General features: G+C 45.8%; 1 protein-coding gene across 1 annotated transcript; it reads right to left on the minus strand.

Annotated features, from left to right (window-relative positions):
* Positions 1 to 6,476: 6,476 nt before the first annotated feature.
* Positions 6,477 to 15,647, minus strand: SLC16A5 (solute carrier family 16 member 5). Its single transcript, XM_010172857.2, is given in 5 exon segments — positions 6,477 to 6,718; positions 8,355 to 9,221; positions 10,221 to 10,364; positions 14,728 to 15,041; positions 15,556 to 15,647. Coding segments are annotated over 5 exon segments (1,659 nt in total).
* Between the last annotated feature and the right edge of the window lie 10,340 nt (positions 15,648 to 25,987).

A 25,987-nucleotide genomic window follows, 5' to 3' on the forward strand; every position in this document is an offset into this window, starting at 1 on the left:
GGCGAGGCGGAGCCCGGGGTTGTGGGCGGGGGACGGTGGCTCCGGCTCCTCCACCTTCTTCTTAGTCATTTTTCCTGTTCATTTTCATTTTCATTTTTATTTTTCTGCTTCTTTTTCATTTTTATTTTTCTTCTCTTTTTCTTTTTATTTTTCCTTTTCTTTTTCTTTTATTCTTTTTCATTTTTATTTTTCTTCTTTTCTTTTTATTTTTCTTTTTTCTATTCTTTTTCATTTTTCATTTTTCATTTTTTTATTTCTTTTTCTTTTTCTTTTTCTTTTTCTTTTTCTTTTTCTTTTTCTTTTTCTTTTTCTTTTTCTTTTTCTTTTCTCTATTCTTTTTCATTTTATTTTTCTTATTCTTTTTCTTCTTTTTCATTTTTCTTTTTCCTTTTTCTTTTTCTTTTGTTTTTTTCTATTCCTTTTCATTTTTTCTTTTTCTTTTTTCTTCTTTTCTCCTTCTTCTCCTCTTCATCTTATTATTCTTTTCTTCTTCTTCTGTGAGGTGGTTATGGATTCAATGGCAGTCAGCTGCCAAGTGCCATTCCCCGGGCGGGGTGTGGGGCATCAGGCAGGTGTCTTGCAGGAGTCATCCCTTCTCCGCTGATCCCTTCCTTCCCTGGTGATCCCTTCCCTGGGGACCACGTTACCTGTTACTGATCACCACAAAGAAATGAGCATGCATCATGGTGTTCCACTCTGTATTTTGGTATTTGGCAAAACTTTGATATATAAACACTTTGCCCTGGAAAAGAGCTAACCTTTCTTCACTCACTAGGTACTTACTCAAAAATTTTTCACCTGTATCTATGTTTTCCTGCTCAATTTCAATACTGCTGTCCTTATAGGTTCTCCTGGAAGTTGTAGCGGTGGATAAAGCTGGGGGAAAAGGTAAAAAGAGGGCACAATACATGCACGATAAGATAAATTACCTGGGGAATAAAAAATGAAGTGAAGCCAAGAAGGAGTGAATTAAAACAGTAGCAGGTAATTCCACCCTGGTTGTACAATGCCCTGGTGTCAGCACAAAGCAGAGCAATTACATGATTCTGAATTAGCACAGTTCCATTGAAACCACTGTGATTATAAGAGCTGTGAGTGGATTCAATTGTGGTTCCTGTCATTTAAATTTGTAAGGTAAAGGTACATAAACATCATGAACTGGGCAGGTGGACTCCACAGAAATTAGTGTTGCTTTTATTGAAGCAATGAAACGCATGAAGGTTCTTCTGTAGATAAGGTAGGACACAGGCAGATGTTGTCTTTTGTATTATCTTGAATGCAGTTGATTTTCATATAAAGCAAATTGAACACGGACTGATCCGCCAAATATATGGCATGAGCAACAAGAATGTTGGGCTGATTATCTCTCCTACCACACAGCTGAGTGCAGTAAAATATCTGCCCATGACCACATTAAATAGAGGGATGAGCAAAGAAGCCACACTGGATGCAGTAATGCTAAATCTTTTAACATTACAATGGTGTGGGAAGACAGAGAATGTGAAAGTGAAGGTATTTATTTCTACCTGATATAAAAGTTTAAGCCAAACCTGTGCTAGCAACTTCAACTCTTATGGTAGTTATCAGCTGAAGTCGGTGTGTATGTGTATATATATGAAAATGATCAGCAAAGGTGCTGCAGACTCCTTCTATATTAGAATATTTTGCTGGTATATTAAGAAATCTCTTTCAATGTATGACTTTGTGCGTGGTAAGTGTTGACATTAAAGCCACGTCTGTCACTTACGCAGAAAGTGAATGACTAGTGAAAGAAAGCAAAGGCAGAGAGCTAGTCAGTACGAAGAGAAGTGATTAAGGACACTGGGATTGACGAGTAAGGGATGAGAAACAGTATTTAGAGCAGAAAAATGCAGTGACTTCTGTTTGTAAGTACTAGATCTGTGGTCAGTCAGTGTAATATTTTGTGCACAGAAGCAGTAGGATCTTGTCCCCTGGAGCAGTTTCACAGGTAGCAGTGTTTGGGAAAGGCTGGTGTCTGTGCTGGTGGAGTTTCAGATGATGCATCTCCAGGTCACATTTATTCAGTGTGTGGCAAGAAGTAACCAGGAGGAGAGGAACACCTGTACTTGTCTTCCCAGGATCTGCGAGCTGTGCTCCTTCTAGCCTTTGTCTTGCACTGAGTTTAATCAAAGCTGCTTAAGAGATATGAGAAACATTTTACATTTAATTTCATTTGCTGTGTTGGAGGTGCCTCCTGGGGGAGTCTTGGATAACATCCCCTGGTTTTGGAGTCCTCAGAGATGTTCTGCAGGAGTTGCAGACCGTGCTGGTACTGCTCCCATGAACCGCTTTGTCACTGGCTGTGTGATATCGTCTTTGTGCTGACTTAATACAGGGAGTTTGTCCTGATCATCCAGAAACATCACTTGGCAGTAGGCAGAGCTGCCTGGGGTCTGTAACCCTCTTACCTTCATAGAATCATAGAATAGATTGGGTTGGAAAAGACCTCCAAGATCATCAAGTCCAACCCCTGATCCAACTCCAATTACTATATCATGGCACTAAGGGCCACGTCCAATCTCTTTTTAAAAACCTCCAGGGATGGTGAATCCACCACCTCTCTGGGCAGGCCGTTCCAGTGCCTGATTACCCTCTCTGTAAAGAATTTCTTCCTAACATCTAACCTAAACCTCCCCTGGCAGAGCTTGAGCCCATGCCCCCTTGTCCTATTGTTGGTTGCCTGGGAGAAGAGACCAACCCCCACCTGGCTATAACCTCCCTTCAGGTAGTTGAAGAGAGTGATGAGGTCACCTCTAAGCCTTCTCTTCTCCATACTCTTCTCTTACTCATCAGGCTGTTTACTCCCCCAATATTTGCTATATTATTTAGTTGTCTGAATGCTCCCAGCTCTTGCTGTTTGCTGGAATAGTGAGCACAGAATGGGCTGGTACAGCTGGGGTATTTGCAGCTCCAGGGGCTAGTCTAGTGATGGTGATAGCACACCCAAGTTAGAATTCAGTGACTTTTCATCTCTAGTAGTTATGTTTCTCCTCTCACAGTTACTAGCCAGGTCTGCAAACAGCATGCCAAGCTCTCCATTTAAGTGGTTTTTGCACTTCTGGCTTGTTTTTGAATGTGTAAGTTTACTGTGACCCTTCTTTAGGGTTTGTTTTTTTTTTTTCATTAAACTTTTCCAAGAGTTACGTTGGCAGAGTATCTAAGTCTATTTTAAGGATCACGATCTTGCAGTATTTCAGTGTGAACTTCCTGGTGAATGTTTCATGGCAGTAAGGAAAGGTGCTTGTTGTAAAAATGCTTACCTTGCAAGGTTAATGATACTTTAAATGGTACAGGGAGCAGGAAGGGGTAAGAGGGGACTGGAGGAGCAAGAGACATTGATTTCTGGTCAATTTTTCTTGCTGTTTCTCAGTGATTTGTAAACCTGGCTGAGGCATTAGTGTTTGTCCATAATTAAAGCCAGGGTTAGTTTACCATCTGTAAGCCTTAAAAAAAAACCTGCTTCAGGGGGTGGTGGTAATTAAGCTGTGGTTGCCTTGCATAATGGCTGACCTGAAACTAATGAAAGGAACTTTTATTGCTTTATTTTTCTGCTGGGCCTCAAGATTCTTAAGGACTGAGCATTACTGCTCCTGTGCAATAGCTCTGAGGGGGAATTTTTATTATATTGCAGCATACTCAGTATGCATGGTCCCTTCAAATACACTGTACAAAGCTCCTACTCAAGGCAGCGTCAAGTTTAGGTTGAAAAGAGAGGCAGGAGAGGAGAGCTGTGGAGCAGGGAAGGAGAGGGGTAGTTTTCTTTGTTATGGGAACTCAGACATCTTATTTACCTGTGGAAACACAGCCTAAAATGTTACCTCTCCTCTCTCCAAAATTTGTTTCCAGCCTGTGGGTTGTAGATTGCTTCTAAAGGTTCTGTGGAGAGTAATCAGGGGATGAAACCCTGTTTTCAGGCAGCTTAAATTCTGTAAGGCTGCTAGAAAGTTTTTAGTCAACAAGTTGAGAAAAGTTAAAATAATGGATTTAGGAATTCATTGTTTTTCTCCCCAGAAACATCTCTCTGCCTCTGCAAATAAATCCCAGTGTCCCTGGTGTTGAGTCTGGAAGTATCAAAAAGCAGTTTTGTAAAGCACTCTCTTTAATTTCTGTCCTGAATTATCTTGCAGTGCTGTGCCCAGATAAGAAACAGTCAAAACTGAGATTTCTTTGCCATGTGTAGGAGGACTCTGTGCATCAGCTCCAGTTGGCGAGTACCTTTTTTCCACCCCTCCCTGTATCTTGCAAGTGTGCATTAGACTAGAGACGTTTGCTTGCTGGTGAGCCAGCTGGAGCTAAATCATTACAGGTAGAGCAGCTGGCTCCACAAAGGAGATGCCTTCTATTGTTCTTTCAACTAACTTTTGTTTTCCTGTCATAAATTTTGATTAATTGTAGCTTACACCGTATCTCACCCGTTTTGCCCAGGACATTTGTAGCAGTGGGAGGATCTGGAACAACATGTTTCTGGAAGAAACCAGAAAGGGAATGTAGAAAGGTGAACAGAAGTTAAAATTTAAGAATTACACACAGGAAAAATGGCAATCTGTTCAGCTGCTTAGCTGTTTTATTTGCAATAGCTAGAGGAGGTTTGGAACTTGATCCCTTTTCATTGTTTTATTTGAGAGGGGGGAAAGCCCCATCTTTTTCCTAGGAATGTACAGCAGTCATTGTTTTTGGTAAGCTGAGGAGCATCAGTCCCTGTTTACTTCATAGCTCTGGACCATGTAAGCGTTACACAAGTTAATAAACATGTGTGATGAGAAATGAGATATGTATGTCTCCCACTAGTCATCGTATTTGAGTATATGTTTGATCAGGAAATGCAAAGCATACTGGTTCAGTGATCCTAGAGCAGTACTGAAATACAGATACTGCTGAGTATTGGTGGGAGCAGGAACCCTTCTGAAGGGCTGATCTTCTTCAGCCAGAAAAGCCAGCTGTGAAGCCATTGTAGACCTGGAAGACCTTGGAGTCAGTTTTCTAGTAGTTTCATCCAGTGAGGGTTTGGTTGGTTGGATGGTCTGAGAACCCACAGCTCTAATGAAAACTGGTTTTGTTGTGAGGAATTTGATATAACAGTTCTCAAGATAAGCAGTGCAGCTGAGTTGAAAGCTGTTACTTCTTCCATTTCACTCCCATTTTATGCTTCTGTCTCTCTGGTAGTTCTAATATGTTGAGTAATCTTCCTCTGCAGTGCTTTGTGAGCTATTGTCTTCTGTCAGATCAGGAATGTGCAACTCCAGCTGATGCTGAGGGAGGCTGGAGGCTGAGGCAGCTCTAATCTAAGTACTTATACGTGTAACTCCCAGGAGCGTAGCAAGAAAAGCCACTTACAGTCAAGGCTGTAAAGATATGAAAATCAGTAACACTGACTTCTCAGCATGCTTTTCCCCACATATTTCTTTGTAAGTTACGTTTGTGCTTATAAGAAAGGTAAGTTATGCTTGTGCAAACTTCTCTATAATGAGAATGCTGGTGTAATTAAGTGAGTCTAAGACTAAAGAGCTAAATTCATTCACACAGCGGCTTTGACTTTGGCCCTATATAAAGTTGTATACATTTGTTCTCAGGTCTAGTAACAGCTTCTCTGTCCGCCCCACCCTCAAAACTGGGTCCCAGTTAATGCCAGAAAGAAATGTGTTTACACAAGGCATGAGTCCTGTTTTATGATATATCAAGAGGCACTTGAGATATCACCAGCTATACAATGCAGTCATTCTAAGGTGGTTTTTTTTTTTTCCTTTTTGATGCTCTGAACTTGAACCTTTGAGGCTTTGAAAATGTCCTTGGCTTGAAGAACTCATACCTTGTAGGATAAAATATTTTATCACACTAGAGACTTGGCTGAGTTCTTCAACCCATGCAGCAGCCTCTATATAATATTTAGAGATGTGGAAAATAATAACACACTTCCAGTGGCAAGTGTTTGTCTTGCCACCTCCAACATGGGAAGCAACCAGGAAGCTTCATATAAATCTGCATCAAAATTGCATGTTCAGACAAGGCAATAACACTTCTTTGTGAAAGAACTACCTTTGTGCAGAGCCATGACCTATTGTCTAGTGCTACCGAGTGCAATGTGTATGTGAAATTCCAGTGATTTCTTAAAGGCACTGGCTTAAACCAATGGAACTGACACAGCTTTTGTCTCCTGGCGCCGGTGACCGTGGCTGTGATCCCATGGTTTGCTTTAGGAAAGCACAGTTCTCTTTGTCCTTCGGCTCTTTGGCTGGCGCTGGGTTCTGGGCTCAGCCTGCGGTCTGGAGCGCTCACGTGGAGCCTGACGTGGCCCCACGGAGTGGAAGTGCAGGGCAGGAGGATGATGACAGTTGTGGAAAGCAGACACTTGTTTTCTCATCTGCCATCAGTGCTGGCCCATGTGTAGCTTTGTACAGGCCACATAATTGTTTGTGTTCCTCTTTTTTTTTAATTCTTTTTTCCTCTTTTCTTTCTCTTCATATGCTTGTGATGTACATGACTGCTGGAGGGGACTGGCTCTCAGACCGTGGTTCAGTTGGTGTTTCACTGTATTGATATGTGGAGGGTTTATCCAAAGGTACTTTGGAAGCCTCTTTCAATTTGTTTTTTTTTTCCAGAGCACAGAAGCTGAGCCCAATGAATAAAGCAGCTGATAGCAGGAAGAAACTGGAGTTGTAGAAGACATAGTGGAAATCACTAGTTATGTCTACCAGGAGACCTGAAATAGAAGCCAGAGCTTAGTTGAAGAGGAGATGGATACTAAAGGCAACTGGGTGACATTTACCTAAATATTAAACCTAAACCATTCCTCAAGCTGCCATATACAAAAGATAATCATTCACAGATGAGTTAAACTCTGATCTCTAGATTCTAGGGTTTGTTTGGGGGTTTTTTTGTAGTCACCACTCAGGTGATGTTTCTGTTTCTGCATAGAGTATTTCTCAATACACAGAAAAATCAGGTAAGAAAGGAAATTATAACTTTTCCACAACCTGCTGATTGGTTTTGTTTGCTCAGCAGAGGACCCTTGTGCCTCTGCCACTCACTGGATTTTGGAATGACTGACCCTATTACATCCTAGATTGGAAAATAGAACAAATAAATAGAGAAATCTCACAAAAATCAACACAATTGTGTCTCTAAACTGAAAACTTGTCTGTAATGGTGTGTAATCAGGAGAGGAAAATTCACAGCACAGCAAGCATTATGACTAACATTAAGTGCCTCAATATAAAATACTTAGAAGTATGATATATTGAATGAGTAATTTAATGCTAATGTTGGAGATGGAAAGGTGATATTCAGGTCAAATATGTGATGCCTTCTCTGTAAGCTGCTTATTTTTATGGAAATACTGGAATAATGTTTGTTTGCATGTATTCTTCAGTAAAGATTGGCAATGATTCTTTTCATAGTGCACTTCTTTTCTTTAGCAGATTTTAGCACTACGGATAGAAATGCAGCTGCTTTTACTGTACTTTATTTTGCCCATCTGCCATTCCTATCAGAGATATCCAAGAAAAGACCTTTTTTTGCACCTTGGGAAAAGTGACTGACACACTAATGCCAGGGAGTACCATGAAACATGGTGCATGTTATCATCCCATTCGTAGAACAGACATTATTTTCTGCTGAATGGCACAGAGCTCATTGTCTGGAGAAGAGAACTAAAGCCTGAACTGCAGATTCATGCTCCAGCTCACGTTCCTTGTTTGTTAGTCTTTTGAATTTGCTGCTGTACTGCAGGAGCAGGTGTGTTTTGGACAGGTCACTTAGTGGCATTTGGAGTGAATTGTGAAATCTGTGAATAATTTATGGGATTGAGGGTCATAACTAGCTCCTGTCTTGTCTCCAGAGAAAAATTCATATACTCTAGAATTCAAAAAGAGGAGTGAACAGAAGCTTTTCCTATAAAGCTCTTGAATAATGTAGAGCTGATAATAATTCCGATCACGGCTAATTTGTTTAATGGGGTGTTAGCAGTTCCTTGAGACTTCAGAGATAAAACAATGAAAACTAGCAAAGCAGTGAAATACTTCATAGACAACAAGATCTTACCACAGTAATTTCTCTCTGTGTCTTGGCTCTTCTCACTCCCACACCTACCACAGCTGCCTACCAAGTGGGTAACTTCCTCACTGTCTGCTGTCACTGCAGTGACAATTGGGCAGCAGCAGCAATGACCCTCCTCCAGCTGTGAGAAGGTGCTGATCGTTCCTTTCCAACTCTTCCCTTTGTGTAACTCACCTGCCTTCATGGGTTTGGAGCCTCCCTCATTTCTCTTTATGATCCCAAATACTTGTCACCAGTGTCTAAACCATTTTTCCTCAGCCTGCTTTAATAGCTTTCCTCACCTGTGAGAGGGGGTCCGATGAGGAGCGTGATGCTCTCCAGGATGGTGAAGAGCCCTAGAGCACTTGAGAACCTGTCCATCTCCACCACATCCATCAGCACCTGGAAGGTGAGTGCCCCGACACCACTCATGGCTATACTGAGGATGACGCAGTAGATGATGAGCACGTTGAACTCAGCTGAAATGACACAAATGAAATTGCTCAGCCCGCAGAGGAGCACAGCCAGGCTGAACAGGTAGATTCGTCTCCCTGTGAAGACTCTGTGTCCTGAGAGCAGCCCTGTCAAAGGGCGTATGAAGATGTTGATGAACCCAATAACGGAGATGAGGAGGGCTGCCCTGCGTTCCTCCACCCCGTTCTGGATGGCGTAAGGCACAAGGTAGACGTGGGGTAATGCAAACCCCATCATCATCCAGGTCACTCCAATAGTGTAAATCTGGTAACCTTTGTTCTGACAGAAGATGTCAAAAGCCAGGTACTTCTGCAGCACCTGGAGGCATGCAGTCCTTCTGGTTTGCTGCTGGAGCTCAGGGTGGGGAGAAGATGCTCCATTGGACAGTAGTGCCCCTTCTCCTCTTCTCCCTGGCTCCTCTGCAGTCTTGGGTGACTGTGGTGGTGACCCTGATGCAAGCTGAACTGGTCTCATGATGGCTCCACAAACACAACAGTTCAATAGTATTCCTCCAAAGATAAGAAAAGTGTTTCTCCAGCCCATCTCATCCAGCAAGTATTGAGAAAGCAGCGGCCACAGCGTGAAACCAAGAGAGACACCAGTGGATGCCATGGCGTTGGCCAGCGTTCGCCACCGTACGAAGTAGTAGCCCAGCACAGTCACTCCTGCCTGGAAGCTGAAACACGACCCCAGACCTAAAGGTAAGAATAAAAGAGAAAATGACAGCACATGATCCCTCTGCATTGTCTCTCAGGGTGAAAAGAGCCCAAATCCAGGGTGTACCCACAGATGACTTCTGGAGAAGCATTTTCTTGCCTGCCAGGCTCCACCAGCCCCAGTGATTAATACTCAGAAACCCCACACAAGGGATGAAGAAGGATGTTGTGCATAAATTAAGCTCTTCATGTTCCTGGGTATACTAAATATACTAATCTAAGCTGACACTTGTCTGGTGCACGCTGCCATTCCCACAATTGTTTTGGAATTGGGTTTTAGACACATGCAACAAGCAGTGCTGCTTTCCCGACACCTTCCTCAGGGCTCAGGGAGTCACTTGGTTTTCTCTCTGTGCAGTGGACACAGTTTAGCTTGCAAGATCCAACAGGATCGGTCCCCAAGTAACCTGGCAGAAGAAATTAATTTCTCTGCGTTAGAAAAAAAGCAGGAGTTGAACATCAGTCACACAGGAGAAATATTTGGAAAGGAAAAGTTCCCATCTGTTACTTCTGTTCAAAACCAACACGTTCCTTTGCTAGTAAAAGATATCTCCTCATTTCCCCAGATTGGGTGTGGTGAAATACAAGCTCAGGGAACTTGGGAACGACGTTGTCCCAACGCATTATGTCATTGTGTTCCAAGATTGAAAAAAACCCCTCCTTTTTTTCAAAGACAAAAGGCTGAGAAGCTACTAAAAAGAACAGGCATCTTTACTCTCCATTTCACCCTCAGGAGACCTGTAGCTTTTTCCAGAGTGAAGCACTTTCCAGTGAGCTTGGCTGGATGAGGTGTGTGTTAAAGGGCTGTGAAGGGCAAGTCTAGCTGCTTTACGATTCCCGCTGCGCTGTGGGGCTTTGGGTTTATCCTGCTTCACAGATGGGTGGAAAAACGTGAGCACTTAATCGTGACTCTCGCCATTTTCCATCTCTCGAGTCAAGTGCAGCAGCTGGGTTTTCCTGCTGTTCTTTGGTACTTACCAGTGATGAGGCCAGCTGTTAGGTAAAGCTGGCTGATGGACTTGCAGAAGGAGCTGGACACCATGCCCACTCCACTGAGCAGACCTCCCAGCATCACAGCAAACCTGCAGCCAAATCGCTTCACCAAGATGCTGCAGAGGGGCCCTGGAAGCAAAAAAAAAAAGCAAAAGGGAAGAAGTTAGGGAGGAAGGAAATATTTGGCACCTGCTAGACTGGTGCAATTAGCAAATGATTTAGTCTAGAGACCCTGAGGATTGTCACAGAATCATAGAATGGTTTGGGTTGGAAGGGACCTTAAAGCTCATCCAGTTCCAACCCCCCTGCCATCAGCAGGGACACCTTCCACTAGACCAGGTTGCTCAAAGCCTCATCCAGCCTGGCCTTAAACACTTCCAGGGAGGAGCAGCCACAGCTTCTCTGGGCAACCTGTTCCAATGTCTGACCACTCTCACAGTGAAGAATTTCTTCCTAATATCTCATCTAAACCTGCCCTCTTCCAGTTTATTATCATTATAACCATTGTTCCAGCAACACAATGTAATGGAGGAGCCAGGAATAGAAAACATATTCCCTGATCCTCCCAAATGCACAGTCAACTTGTTAGGTGAGGGGAAGGCTCCTGTGATCTGCTTGGGTTTTGGTCATTGCGTAGGATTTCTAAGCTTCCCGGTGATGGATTTTAGTTAAAACTCTTGGGAATGGATGAAAGACCTTCAAGTGTAATTCTGTTATCACATCATATGAATTCTGGGAATGATCTGAAAAAGCAGAGGACTTGTATTTCTGTGTCTCCAAGTGAGAGATGTTAAGCAGGGTGATATTTCTGCTTGTGTATTTCCACCCTCATTTCACTGTGTTTTTCAACTATTTTCAACTACACTCCAAAATGTCCGATATTGCCCTTGGTGCCCTGCTACCTTGGTGAAAGCCCCTGCAAAAGAAGACAGATTGAAATAGATCAAGAATGGGAGAAAAAAAAGACGTCATTGAGGAGGATTATTTGAAAATGGCTGGAGCAGCATATTCATGTCTGGGTGGGAATCAATCTCAGCTTCAGGCAGCAGCATCCAAGCTGCAGCTTGTGGAGTCTTGCAGCTGTCCTGCAAGTCATCTTCCCCAGGAAAATAGTAAGATGTTGTTATTATCAGTACAGCTCTTGGCACACGCCTGTCCTGGCATACCTGGCAGGGGTGGGTAGGTTTAACTGTGTCCACTTCCAAGAGGACACAAGCCTGGGAGCAGACAGTGCACATCCCAGCTTCCCCTCCCACACCTCCGGCACAAACAGAGGTGGGAGCAAGACCCGGGTGCTTCCGATGGGCACAGACCTGGGTTTTATTGTGTGCACACGTTGCTGGCAGGCTCGACTAGGAAAGAGTTATGTTATTTCATCAGGAAAAACAGTGAAAAAAAATAGGCACGGAGGTGTCCATAGGCACAGGAGCCATTCCCCTTCCTGTTTATCAATTTTTGCAACATTTCCCCCCCCCCAACTCCTTCAGTTAATTCTTTAACTTTCTTAGACTTCTGGTGAATTCCATGAGATTGTGGTAAATTACCAGTTTGTTAATGTAATTTAGCATCCTTTGTTTTGGGGTAGGAAAAGATTAGTTCAGACCTGCTAAACGTGTTTCTTTCTGCACGCTCTGGCAGAAGATGAGCTGAAGGTAGAGTTTCTTTTCCTGTTCCTTTGAGGATCCTCAAGGTTTTTCCAGGTTTTATTATTTTTTTTTTTCCATTTTCTGAGCACTTAAGGTTATATAAGCAAATGCAAAATATCTGTAAGCTTCAGAATTAGGAGTCAATCAGCGTAGGGAAAATAACCTGTGGTATATTTGTGACCTAAATCAACGTCTGGTTTGAAATAAAATCCACATAGTCAAGTGAACAGTGGAACATTATTAAAATTAGGACTGCAGCTGTCTGTATTTTGATCTGCTTGGAAGATTTTCACCTCAGACTTCAACTAGCCTTTGAAAAAGCGTTCAGCAAACTGGTGACTGGATTATATTTCCTCCTGCTGCAGACATTAAGGATGGTTCTGCTGTTTAACCAACCCAAGTAGTCAGAAGTCATAAATTGAACACTCCAAAATAATGAGATTGGCTCTGAAAAAATCATAAGAGTTTTTCATTATTTGTTCCTGTTAACTTACTTTCTAGGTTTCAAATATGATTTCTCACTTGCCTGGGGCTTTTGTGCTTTCCTTTGCAAAAATAATACCAACAGAAGTGCTGCGTTTTTATGAGCCTGAGTCCAGAGAGTTACGTGTGTGTGAATATCTGGGAGCTGGAACCTGTAAGGACCTGAACTCCCCTTTCAGAGACGGCCATCGGATCCTGACGTCTCTCCAATAATTCTTATAACAAAATAATCATTAATCACTTTTACCTAGGAACGTGACATGGGTAATCAGATACGTTTGGCTTACTAAGCTATGAGCTATTGTTTGCACCATGCCCTTCCCTGTTTTCTTCTGTAGCTCTGCTGAGCTGAGGTTACCTCTCCTGCATGGGACCTTCTCACTGCACTGACCACCCCGGGAATGGGCTGCTCTGGCCATTCCCCTTCCTGTTTACTATTTTTTGCAATTTTATTTTATTTTTTCCCCCACTCCTTCAGTTCCTCTGAATGAAAAAGAACAAAGGAGAAGAAAAGAGAGAAGCACCTTTAAGAGACACTGGTGACATAGCAGAATGTGATTTTGGAAAAGGTTTAAGTTCCAAGATGATGGATGGAACCAAAGAACCTGAATTTAACAGAGCCTGGCCCACCACAAAGGAGGTCAGAAGTTGCAGCACAAGCCATGCATGCTTGGCTTGACAGGGAGTCTTTTATCTCTGATTTTTGGTGTTTTTCTTCCTGGTTTATGGTTGTGTTGCTCCTACTTTTATGCTGTTGGGGACAAGAACAAGCACTTCTCTGCTCTAACAGGCTGCAATAGGAGACACAACTGGCAAGTGCAGTGACAACTCTTCTAATTCACTGGCTCTGCCCTGACAAATTCCATTAGTGAGCACAATTAACATGAGGCAATTCTTTCCTTGTCTGATTTATAACTTTTGGATCTATTTATTAGCTGTCTTTATATTACATTGTACTATGGTTCCAGCCTCTTATAAAACAATTACTTCATTAAAGAAGATAGGATAATTGATATTTTCTTGTGGATACTTCCAGACTTGTCCTTCCTGGACATGCTGGGATCGAGCTGCTTCTGAGATCAATTTCCAGAGCCACCAGGTCCCATTTAGCTCCTTCCCACTACCCACAGCAGGACCATGGGGAATGGAAGGGCAGCTCAGGGTATGCCCAGCAGTTTCCAAATTCAAAGCCCCGAGGACACTGCTCTACTTGTGCTGACCTTTAGTGATAATTCCTCCTGTAGTTGCTTCCCCTGAGGTCTCTTTCCATCTGCACCTTGCAATTCTGGACCCGACTGCTTTTGCTAAGGTGAAAACTCTCTCTCTCCTACGTCAGGTGGCTGACAGCCAAGTCCTGCACAGGAGAGACTGAACCTGCCACAGCCTTCACATCAGCATGACTCAGGGCTCAGCTTGCTTTTTTTTCTTTGTACTTTAGTGTCACCTTTCACCAGTACTGGAAGGAGGCAGGTATGAAGTCAGGGAACACCTCAGGTACGTAGGGGGTCACTGGATACTTTGCTTCTTTTGCCTGGTGGGGTTTGAGTAGTCTGTTTATCAAATAAACATGGGAATTGCATGTGGAGGGGTCAGAAGCAACACAGGTTGCTCACTGGGAAATCCTCAAGCTGCTGGGGATTTGGTTTTCTCTTCTATGCAGAAACATCTGTCTGGGTGGGGGATCTGAGGACCCTGTTCTGTGCAGTTCCCATATTTTTTTGGGGGGGAAAACCAGTGATTCACTCCACTATCTGCAAAGTACAACCCTCCTTCCATCCCCCTTCACCTGGAGGGTGCTGCCTGACCCCCATTCTGCATTAATCCAGCTGCACTCACGTCCAGCCTGATGCCTCCTTGGATGTGCACTCTGTGCCACTGCCCAAGGCGTTGCTTTTAACACTCTGCCTCAGCTAGCAGCCTGGAGGAGCTTGGCTTTTGGCATCTTTTCAGCCATGAAAAACACAGTTGTCAGGTAGCACGTGGAAGAAGATGTACTTTTGTGGACAGATGAATGAAGAAAGCACCCAAGCTCCAGCACTGCCTGCCTACTTAATCAAAGAGCTGCTATAAATTAAGTTCTTGCTGGTCTGGAGAAGCTGGGCTGAGAAAGGCATTTACCTTCTTTGATCAAGAGTCTTGGTTGTCTCTTTGAGTGGTAAGGAGAGCTTGGTATCTGTGGACACTTAGCTTTGGACTGTGTGATCAAAGTGGCTGGGAGATGCTATGCACTGCTGACCAGCCAGTCTGCTCAGACCTCCCAGTCCCTTCCACTGTCCACCTTAATGAAATGCTAAAGGTGCCCTCGTTATTGCCCCTCATCAGCCACACAACCGCAGGGAGCGGTGGAAGGGCCCGTTACTCACCGCCTCCGTGCAGCACGGCCACCATGATGGATGGGAACCACGACGTCTCACTATTGCCAGCCTGGAACTCGTGCTGCAGGTCCGTGAAGAAGACACCAATGCAGGAAGGGAAGCCCAGGGTCAGCCCCTGCAGCAGCACTGCAGCAAGCAGGACCATCCATGCCCATCCCTGGTCCTGAGGCTTGGCAGCTTCACGTGCTGCTGCTCCTCCTTGGGACATGGTGGCTTCTTTCTCCTCCTGAGCTAGCCTGCTGAGGAAGGGAGTGCAGCTACCATGCAACCCTCAGCCCAGCCAACAGACCTTCAGAGAAGGGCTGGTGGTATTCCTGAGGCTCAGAGGCACCAGTGCATCCCACACCTCTCGCAGCTGACACTGGAGACTTCTTGCTCTGCATTTCTCCTAGCACCTCCCTTCCTTCTTGCTGCAGGATCCTGGCAACAGATCACTTGAGAAACAACTGCCTTCCCCTTTTATATTTCACAAGACTTTGACCACAGCCAGGTATAGAAGAGGACCACACCTCCTCTGAGGTATGAATTGGCCTTACCTAGTTCCCGCCCTTATTTTCCCTTTCACCTGCTTTCATCATACGGAGTCCCCTTGCTGGCAATTGCTAAGGTCACTCAGTCCTCAAGCTGAGAAGAGAAGGAAAATCTCGGCAAATGCCAAGAAAAATAGAAACATATAAAGCTTGCGTGTTGCTGCAGAGGTCAGCGTGCACCTTTCAGGAACACTGCACCCACCTACAAAGTGCTAGTGGTAAATAAACATTTTTAAAGCCACTAATTAATGAGGATCCGGTGATCACAGATAGGCTTTTGCTTTACCTCTCTTCAAGTCTAGAGCTTCTTCTGAGAGATCCCAGTTTTGATTTCTTTGAGACCAGCAGCACGAACCATATAACAATAGCATTCCCCATCCTCTCCACATCAAGAAAAGCACATAAATAAAATCTTTGGCAGCTGGATGAGCTCAAAACAAAGTGCCCATAAGGTCCCTGCACAGTGCAGTATTTATTTAGCACTCAAACAGTGGGTTTTTCCCCCCAAAACAACAGCTACATTGGAATTTTGTGTGCAGCTTTAAAAAAAATATATTAATAATTTGATTTTATTCATTTAAATACGTCACAGTGGCAGAAAGTTAGTTTCATACCTCAGGCTGAGACCAGAATTGGTCAAACGAAGGGCAGGGAGCGCGTGGCTGCGTGCGCGGTGCGGGCGGCTCATCCCCTGTGTGCGCAGCCCGGTCAGCTCATGGCCCAGGGTTAGATACTTCTGCTTCAGTAGCGACTAAAAGCTTTGATGAAGTCTTTTTGCAATATTAACCTAGGCATCACTTCTGTAAACAGGGCTCTAATGCCGCCTGGCTCATGGCCAAAAAAGGAAAAAAAAAAGGAAAAAAGAAAAATAAAAAGGGCTGGGAGCAGAGGGGTCCGTGGGAAGGGGGCACTGAGATGCAAATCACGGTGGTGGTGCTCAGCAAACTTTAATCCTTTGTCCACTTTAGCTGGGCATAGATAATGCAACTAATTCAAGTGCTTGTCTCTCTGGTGTGAATTAGCTGGATGACAGCCTAAAACCTCTCCCCGGCAACAGCAAACCTGCAAAAAAAGGCAGAAGCACAGCTCCTTGCTGTTCCCAGCTGCCCTGTCCAACTCTTGGGTCTGTCCACCAGAAGATTTCTGGCTCCTCTCGCATCTCCCTGTGCCTTCTCACTGGGGAGGACTCTCCAATGGGGCTGCAGACCTCATGGCTTTCATCCACCTTCTGCAGGACACCTTTTACCTTGGGTAGCCCAACCTGCACTGTGGCTTCAAGGACCCTGGAGATGTGCGTGGCCTCCTGGCTGCCTTCTGCCTGCAATAAAGGTAAAGGAACGAGTTTGTTCCAGCGCTGGCTACAGCCAACAACAGCAGCAGCAGCACAAACTCTTGGTTTAACCCTTCCCAGGGTAACCAGATAGGATGGACGGTGTAAATGTGGAGGGCTAGTGCTTGCTTTTGTGCTCCTATGGGCTTCATGTTCTCAGGCAACCTGCTCCTGGTGTCAAGCTGCGAACGTGAGGGGCCAGGGATCTGTGAAACATGATTAGCGCGCGTGATTGTCTCATGCTAATAGTGTGGGGAATAAGATTGAAGTTCACAGCAATATCCACACTTGAGTGCCTGCTGCAAACACTCTGCTTTTATTGGGAGTAGATGAACTGGTGCAAAGGTGTTTCCCTCTCCCAGCCTGTGTGATGCCTGGAGATGGATGGGTGCCCTGGATGGGACAAAGGAGAACACGCTGCTGGGGTCAGTCCTCCTTTCTGGCCACTCTGCCAGTCACTGTCTGCCCTGATGGGCTAATTCTCTCTCATTCAGGTCTGAATGTTTCTTCCTCTTCTTCCAGTGACCCCCAAGACACCAGTATTCCAGCCTTCTTGGATTTCCTTAGCTGTGATAGAGCAGCTCTGGTAGTTGTTGTTTATGGCAGCAGACCAGGACTGCTCACGCAGTGATTCCCCCTGCTTCTTCTGTGCCTCAGTTTCCCTCAGCTGTGATGTGGGACAAGCAGCTGCTGGGATGATGGCATCTGGCAGGGTTGCTGGCTGCTCCCTGCAAGGGCAGGCAGCTCTTTATGCTGAGACACACAAGGACATGTAGCTCACCCCATACGAAGAGGTTTATATTTAGCCTGGAAATGATGATGTTATCTAGATATTGTCCTCAGTAGGAGCTTGTGGCTGGTGGGGGAGAAGACCAGCCACTTCTAACCTACAAATACTCAGGAGGGAGACCCAGCAGCAGGGTCTGAGGGAAGATCAGGGGGGTGGCTGGGGAGGGAGGCAGAACCATTGCCCCCAGCGATGGGGCTTGGAGGGGTGTTCAGAGACTGGACAATGCCTGCAGCTTGGGAGCAGGGATGGAAATGGAGAAGAAAGACTCTTGTTGATGGGACGTTTAGGTCTCTGCATCCTCCTGCTGCCCCAGCTCAGTCCTGGTGTGTGCTGGACATGTAGGTTATGACTGTGAAATCAGCTGCATGCAGAGAAGTGGGATGTTTACTGTAACCAAGTGGGGTGGTAAACTATTTTTTGGGGTCACTCAGTGTCTGTTGAGGGTAGGAAAGCTAAGCACTTCTCTTGCTAATTACCTTTATAAGTGACTTTTAAAGTACCTTTTCATCCTGAGATCTTGGCTTGCTTTGCCATCCTCTCCCAGGTAGGTTGTATTATATCCCAGCTGACTTTTCCAAGGTCACCCAGTAAGTTGAGAGCAGAGAATCCAGATCTAGCTCCAATTAAAGCATTAAGCCCAAGTGGTGCAGCCTGACTCAATGCTACGGTCTTGTGCCTGTGGGATGTCACTTGTCAGCAGTCCTGTCAGCCCTTAAGGGACAGGCAAATGCCTGGGGGACGGTGGAGGTGGCTGTGAGTCCCCAGCCCTGTGCACACCCTCACCAGCCTGTCATGGCTCTGTGAGCCAGTCCTGAGCTCAGCAGCAGTTTTGGGACAGGCCATGTGCCTGGAAACCAAAGTGCAAATACCTCAGAGCTTGCAAATCACTTTTCAGAAGGACTGGTTGAATTTGTTCCAGAGATCCCGATTAGCAAATCAATTATCTGGTCTGACAGATTGAATCTCACAGAGGAAGTGGGGGGAGGGTTTTTTGGTGTTTGTTTTTTTGTTTGGGGTGGGTTTTTTTGTGGGGGTTTTTGTTGTTGTTGTTTGGTTGGTTTTTTAAAGCAAGGGAAACTAAGTGACATTTCAACTGTGGGATTGCAGAGCAGTTCAGGGCAGGGAGCTATTCCTGCTCCAGGTTCAATCCCAAATTAAACTCCTGCTCTGATCCTTCCCTTGAACCCAGACAGACCCAACAGAAACTGAGCTCTCCAAGCACCTGAAAACAGATTCCTGGCCTGAGCCTGAGGCAGGGACAGGACCTGAACTGTCCTGGCAAAACCCCTGCGGACCAGCTCTGCTGGTGCTGGGAAAATGGGACTGTGCCAAGGATGGAGGAAGTGCTGATCCATCATGAGTGTCCCCAGCAGTTCCATAGCACCACCCCCACATCCTCCCCCTGCAAAGAGCACCAGGGTCCTGCCTGCACTAATAAATCTTAATTAGCCTGACCAGCCTCATCTGGGGCCTCCTCCCACACTCTCTCCACCCCATTTGTTCCCCAGCTGTATTTAAGCCTGGCTCCTTACCTGGATCAGTTTTTGATCTGTCTCACTGCTGTTTTCTGCTCTCCTGGGTTGACTCTGGATCTGCTTTGTGCTCATTAGTCACCAATAACGTGGGTGTAACACCAGGTGAGAAATCCCACTTTTGGGACTAGTTTAATGACCATTAACCAATACCAGGATAGCCTGGAGATGGGAAATGGGGGTTGAGGAGGCAGCTGGCACCAGAGCATGCACTGACAGCTCCCATCAGCTCACAGGAATCCAGCAAGACATGGCTTGTCCCTGCTCTTTACCCTGGTGGCAAATCTCTGGCTGGTGGGTGAATGCAGATGGTTTGTGTGCAAGACGGTCCGTGACCTCCTGACTGCCATTGTCCCCCCAACCACTGCTTGTGGCTTTGCTAGAGCCTGTGCTCTGTGCAGTAGGTGGGCAGGTCAGTGCCAAGAAGGGCAGCTGTCCCCAAGGCAATGTGGGTGGCACTGGAGATGAGTCTGAGAAAGATGTGCTTGTGTAAATTCATGATGGAGGAGGCTTTGGAAGTGCTGTGTGACACCCTGACCTGACACGTTATCCTGTGCTGTGGGTTTGTGCTGCCCTGGGAGCAGGACAGAGATGGTCTTTGCTAAGAGCCTGGCTGAGGTCATTGAGGATATCTAGAAGCTTTTCTTCCATAAATTTCCTGCGTTTGTGAAAGTGAGGAGGGTGGTGTGTTCATAAAATCATAGAATCAAGCATGGATCTTTTGAAGAAATATTCCTTCAAAAGTGGGTCTTTTAAAGAAATGGAGTTACCTTATCATGAGCTGCATGAAAACTCCAGCCAGTAGATGAGGACATGGCACAGGGAGGGGGCAATGGGCTGTGTTGCAGCTGTGGGTGAGAGTCTAACCCTGCTGCAGCTCATCTCTCCCATGGATTGACATCTGGGGACCCTGAGCAGTGACAATTGTGATTTTCTGCCTAGCAGATCTTCTCTATCAAACTCTGAATGGTCATTCACCTTGGCTTTTATTAACAAGGAATAAAGGACTTAGTGGGGGAAGGATCAAGAGAAGTGTTTCCCTGCTGGATCCTTGGAGCAGGTGGAGAAGAGGTTGTAGAGGATCGAAGGTGGGCAGCCAGAAGTTGTGGCGCATTGTGTTTAGGAAGCCAGTAGGTTTTTGGGCTCCAACTAGTCAAGAGAAGCAGCTTTGGCTGCTTTGTTCTGCCATCACAGCCAGGTCCTGCTCAGGTCTCTTGTCCAAGGAAGATGCAGGTGATGCCTAGAGTCACAACAGGGCAGGAAAGGAGATCCAAAAGATTAGTGCTGGAATCCAGGCTCTACCTGCCTATACTCAGAGACATCATGATGTTCAGCCTTGTGATTCCTGGAAAAGGAAAGACAGGAGCTCTTCATCCCGCTGGGAAATGCAGCTCACTGTGTGCCTTAAGGGTCATGTTGTCAGGGGTGTGTGTGTGGAAACAGCAAAACATGGTCTTGAGCCTTTGTTTCATGGATAAAACCCCTTTCATTTGGCAAATACAACCTCCTTCTTATTTTTCACGTGTTTCTCTGCATTCAAATTTTAGATGAAAACCATGAGGTTTTTCCTAGCCCTCTAGTGACTGATCTGCCTGTTTTTCTGAGACATCTTGAACTCAGTGCCTGGGTTAAGGGCCTGACTCTTTACTTGGTTGCCCAAACAGTTTTCCTCATTTTTAGCCACTGTCATTTGAATTAATCAAGATCACTGGTGCATGTTTTCCTGGCCATGCTGAAGGACCTGCTGCCCAGACTGCCCTGAGCTAAATAACAAGTGGAAGGTGCTCACCTTTCCCAAGTATTTTCTTGGTGACGTAGAGACCAGCTGAGCTCTCAGCTCACTGAGGATCTGTTTGAGACCCACAAAAGTTGAGGACTCCTTGCACTTCAGACTGATGATGAACTTCCATCTGTTGAAGTCTGAGGAACCTCTAGGAGGGATGGAGGCTTCCAATAGGAAATATTGCCAGAAGGTCAAATATCTATGACTTTGCTCATCTGTTACACCACTATCTGATGGCAATTGCTAGGGGATTGTAGCTCCTTCTTTACTGTGGCTTGGAGAAACCAACATGTTTCTCCAGCCTTGGAAGGGAGAGGGTACACGGGGATTATTTGCCCATATGAAAGTTGAGTTAAACCTTCAGTGATTGTCTCATGACCAGATCTAGGTGGAAGGACATGGCTAAGGCCCTTGTTTCCCAAACAAGTTAGTAAGCTGGGTTGAAAATATCTGCAGGCTTTCTGTCTGTAAATAGATCTGGCTCGATAACCTTGTTCCGGGAGAAGGTGGGTGCATAAGTGATGAACTGATCTTCATCTTTACTCAAGAGCCTGAGGCAGAAGCTTGTGTGTTGTTCAAGATATGTGTACAGTTGTGGCCAGACCTCTGCACCGCTGGGTTTCACCCTCCCAGACCCGTGTGGAGAGGGGAACTGCAGCAGCATTTTCCACTGCTTTTTGCTGGAGCCCCAGGCCAAGCTGTTGGATGCTGATGGGTGTCTCCACGCTGCTAAAACCCTTTCCTATCTGTAATGTCAGTTTGTGTTTCCTCTTTGTCCGCAGACATGAGCGGGCAGGCCAGAAAAACAAATGAATTGTGCCCCAGGCAAAACTGGCAGAGGGAAGCGGAGCTGCTGGCTGGGGTGACTAATGGGTGTTTTGCAGTGTAGTGGTGAGGTGAACCCCAGCCCCAGGGAGCCAAGTGGCCCTTGGACATGGTGAGGTAGCCAGGGTGGGCTCAGCCCTAGTGGGAGCCGGAGCCTTTCCTTCCAGAGGAGGGAATTGGGATTGCTCCTTTTATGCCTTTTTAAAATGACTTTTCATAAGGGCAGTTAATGACAGAACAAGGGGAAATGGCTTGAAACTGGAAGAGGGGAGGTTTAGATGAGGTATTAGGAAGAAGTTCTTCACTGTGAGGGTGGTCAGACACTGGAACAGGTTGCCCAGAGAAGCTGTGGCTGCTCCTCCCTGGAAGTGTTGAAGGCCAGGTTGGATGAGGCTTTGAGCAACCTGGTCTAGTGGAAGGTGTCCCTGCTGTTGGCAGGGGGGTTGGGACTGGATGAGCTTTAAGGTCCTTTCCAACATAAACCAGTCTGGGATTCTATGCCCTCTCCAATGCTTAAATGGCCAATGAAGAGGTTTTGAAGTCCCCCTGTAGCAGCTCAGATGTGTGCACTACTTACTGACTTTACTCGGTGGCTATCAGAAAATCTTGGTGATGTTTTGTTATTCCCAAGCACCTGGAAAATTTGTTTCCCTCAGTTGCCTTTGGGGAGGTGGGAGGGACCAAATCCCACCATGGGCAGGTACTGAGTTCCTTGGGTGTTTTTGTGCTATGTGCCTCCTGCCTTGGCAGCGGCACAGCCCCAGGGATGGAGCTGCTTGGGGAGGTACCCCCACTGGGTACCCCACATCTTCTCAGGGCAGCAGGGTTTGGAAGCAGCCTGAGGTGCTCTGACAAACCCAGCCAAGAGCCAGGTACTTAACCCTCTCTTGAGACCAATTCTACTGCAAACCATCCCCCTTTTCCCCTTCTGCTGCAACAGAACCAGCCCAACCTGGGTTTTGGCACCAGGGAGGGGTGAGCTTTGTCCTGGCCCCCGGCCACAGCAGGACCTGCTTATTAAGAGATGGTGCACAGGGTTCATTTTTTATTCTGGGTAAAGCAACGCACAGAGTGTTGCTGCCTACCCAGCAGAACCTCTTGCTGCTTGGTAATGCTGGGACATCACCTGTGTTTTCTGCAGCAAGAAGGAAATAAATTGTTTTTCAAAGTTAAGTGGGTTGCACAGTCTCAGATGGGGAAGGGTGGGATGGTACAAAGACCTGGCTGCTCCAGCTTGTGGTTTCTGCAAAAACTTGTGTCTTCTGCGTGGTGATGTAGCATTGTGTTAGAGGAACCACCTGCCTGGTCCTGCACAAAGGCTTTTCCAGCTTCTGTGGCCTTATAGGACAGTTCTCAAGTGGGAGAGCAGGGAGGTGATGGCTGCAGGCCTGAAATGCCGGCTGTAATTTGAATTTCTGCTGACAAGTCCTGCCTTGTGAACGTGAATGAATATGTATGTGGTGCCAGCAGGGCCAGCCCTGCAGTTTTCCTCTCTGCCCAAGATGCTGCAGGCACTTGAGCACGGCTTTGCTCTGGGCAAGTTCACTGGCAGTCTGGACCTGCAGTCAGGTCTGGCATGGAGATATGGGGATGGGGGTCAAGAAGGTTTGAAAAGCACCATCTGAAATGCTACGTGGTGACTTGGCTCAGCCATGCCTGCCCTAAGGGAGGGAAGAGTCTTGTCTTCTTCCACTGTGTTGGTGTTAAACCCTGGTTTGGGGATGTGCCAACCCCTTCCCTCCTCGGTTGCTTTGAGGCTCCTGTCACAGTGGGGATGGAATGGAGGGAGGCAGCCCCCACCCCAGCTGCTCAGAGCAGCTCCAGTGATCAGCAGCCACTTGTAGTTAAAAATGAGACTAAATTAATCCAATTTTTCCCATTCTTCACTTACATCTTTGCTTCTCCTCCTTTTCCTCCCTGTGTTGGGACTGAATCATCAGCGTTATCCAACTTGAGGCATCACCAAAGCTTGAATACCTGGTTTGTCTCCCCACTGCTTGTCTGTCTGTCCGTACCTCTGTGTTTCAAGTGTTTCTGAGTTGCAATTCTCTGTAAACAGGAAAGAACCAAAATCTCAGCTAATCCACTGGTCTCACTGAAGACAAACGTGGGGAAGGCTGGTGGCTTTCAGGGTAGAGGTAATAGAGCAACTATTTCAAACACCCTCCAGGGTTTCTGGGTTAATGCCCCCTGCCCAGGGCAGTGGCAGAGGAAGGGACAGAGCTGTCTGAAATGGTCAGACTTTTTTTTTTGCCATTTGTGCTGGTCCACAGTCGAGTAGGCATTTAGCAAATGAAAGGTGACAAAGAAAATCCTCTCCCTTTCTTAGCTACTCATGTTTAATGCTTGTATTAATGTTTTACTTGTCAGTTGAAACAACCTAGTTGTCAGTGGACAGTAAATTTAGAAATTTAGATTCTTTTGTGTAACAGAAAAACAGAAACACGTTTCAGTTTCTTTTTCTCTGAAAGAAACTAAGGATTCCAAAATCTCATTATATTCTCCTCTTGGCAAATCAGTTACAAATGAACGGGAGCCAGAAGCAGGTACCCAATTTTCCCATTTCTTTCCCCATAATGGAGAATGTGTGTGGTCAGGTGGCAAAGGGATGCACAGAAAGCAGCCGGCTGCAGACATGGTTCAAACTTTTCAAACCCATTTCAGAATCTTTATTGGGGGGAAAAAATATATATATATAAATAATTAATAATCAGAGCATCTCAACTGTTATTCAAACACATTTAATAAACAAAGAGAAACAGTAGCAAAGGGCACTGACACGTGTGACAAACTGTACAAAAACCTCTGGGTTTTGCAGGCAAACCCCAGGGGAGGAGCCCGCGGCCCAGCTGCAGGACTGGGGAGCTGCTCCGTCCCACCGCCCCGCAGCGAACCTTGCCTCCTTTGCCTCAGCCCACTCAGTCACCCCTGAGAAAAAGAGATTATTTTTTTATTTTTAAATGTGCAGAAACAAAGACACTTTAAGAAGTTATTTCCAGTCTTGCCACAATGGAACAATTTAGGCCACTGGGAAAGTTTTACAACAAACCCCAAAGTGTGCTACTCTCCATTCCCAGATTAATGCTTTGACGTGAACCTTCCCAAGAGGCACAAGCTCTTGGCTACCAGCAGATCTACCCCTACTCACCTACCCTACTCACCACAACACGCTACCTTTTTTAGAGCGAATGGGACAAATTTCATCCTAATTCAGTGCTAGTTTTGAGATAGTTGTGACTGAGTGAAAGGCAATGGAGGGAAAAGCCCTGTCTTGAGCACAGAATGGATGCAACTGGTGCACAACGCTGACACCGGCCTTGGTCTCAGGGTAAAGGTGACCTAGCACACTCAGGAAGGGAGAAATCCTCCACTGGGAATGTACCTGCTCTGGATGGACTGCGTGCCTGGTCCTAAATACCACCAAAGAACTTGAGTGTCAGTACCCATGACTGGTTTTCTACCACAAACTTGTTCTGTTGAACTTAAAAAGACCCTACAATCAAACCCAAAGTCTTCAATCCCATCGTTGCTGCAGAGAGCAGAGCAGAGGGGAAAACCAAGATGCAACTTTGAGAGTCTTTCTTGTAAGGATGAATTAAATAGCTGTTCCACTCAACCAGTAATGGTAATTTTCAGGCTCTCTGTGGCTCAGGGGGAGAGTGATGGCATCACTCTTCCATCAGGCAATCCTCTGGTGGGCTTCACCACATATGGCATTTTTGGTGATATGAAAAAGCAAAGAGGTATAATTTTTTTTTATCTATTTGAGCTGTACTGGACAGAAAGTCTCCCTTTGCAAACAGTGCTGCTGTGAGCTCCGTGGTTTGAACAGCAAGGTGCTTGGCTGACATTGATGTGACAAAAGCAGCTTGACCAGTTCCTGTTGCCTTTAGTTTGATATTCCTTGACCAGTTCCCAGAATCTCCCTCCTCTGAGGAAGGGAAAGAAGACAGATGAGTGTTAAAGGGCTTCTTTAGGCTGCTAACTTGTATACATGCACGTCTTGAGTTCTTAGCTGTGAGCACAGACGGACAATGACTGAGGCTACAAGATACTGACAAGAGGAGAGATATCTATACACATCACAGTGTTATTTAGGCCCAGCCAAGGCATATGGTCTAATCACACCAAAATCATCTCACCACATGATCAACAGGGAAGATGGAGGGAAGAACAAGAGCTGGGTTCTTCAGCACGATGGCAAGCCAGCTGCGTTTCGACAGCCTGTAACTGACACCACGTGAATTCAAAGACATTTGGCACAATCTGTTGTTAGCAGGGTTAAAACTAGCACAGATAATTAACCAGTCATTCTTGAGAACGAGGCAAAGCCTTCACCGGAGGAGGTGTGTTGGCAAAGCAGGATGGGAGAGGACAGGCAAGAGTACATACGGGACTGAGAAGAGGCAGAGTGCGGCGGTGTCACTCGGTGTTGTTGCTGCACGTCCTGTTTGCTGA

The sequence above is a fragment of the Antrostomus carolinensis genome, unplaced genomic scaffold (assembly GCF_000700745.2).
Source record: "Antrostomus carolinensis isolate BGI_N321 unplaced genomic scaffold, ASM70074v2 scaffold32187, whole genome shotgun sequence".
Lineage (NCBI taxonomy): Eukaryota > Metazoa > Chordata > Aves > Caprimulgiformes > Caprimulgidae > Antrostomus > Antrostomus carolinensis.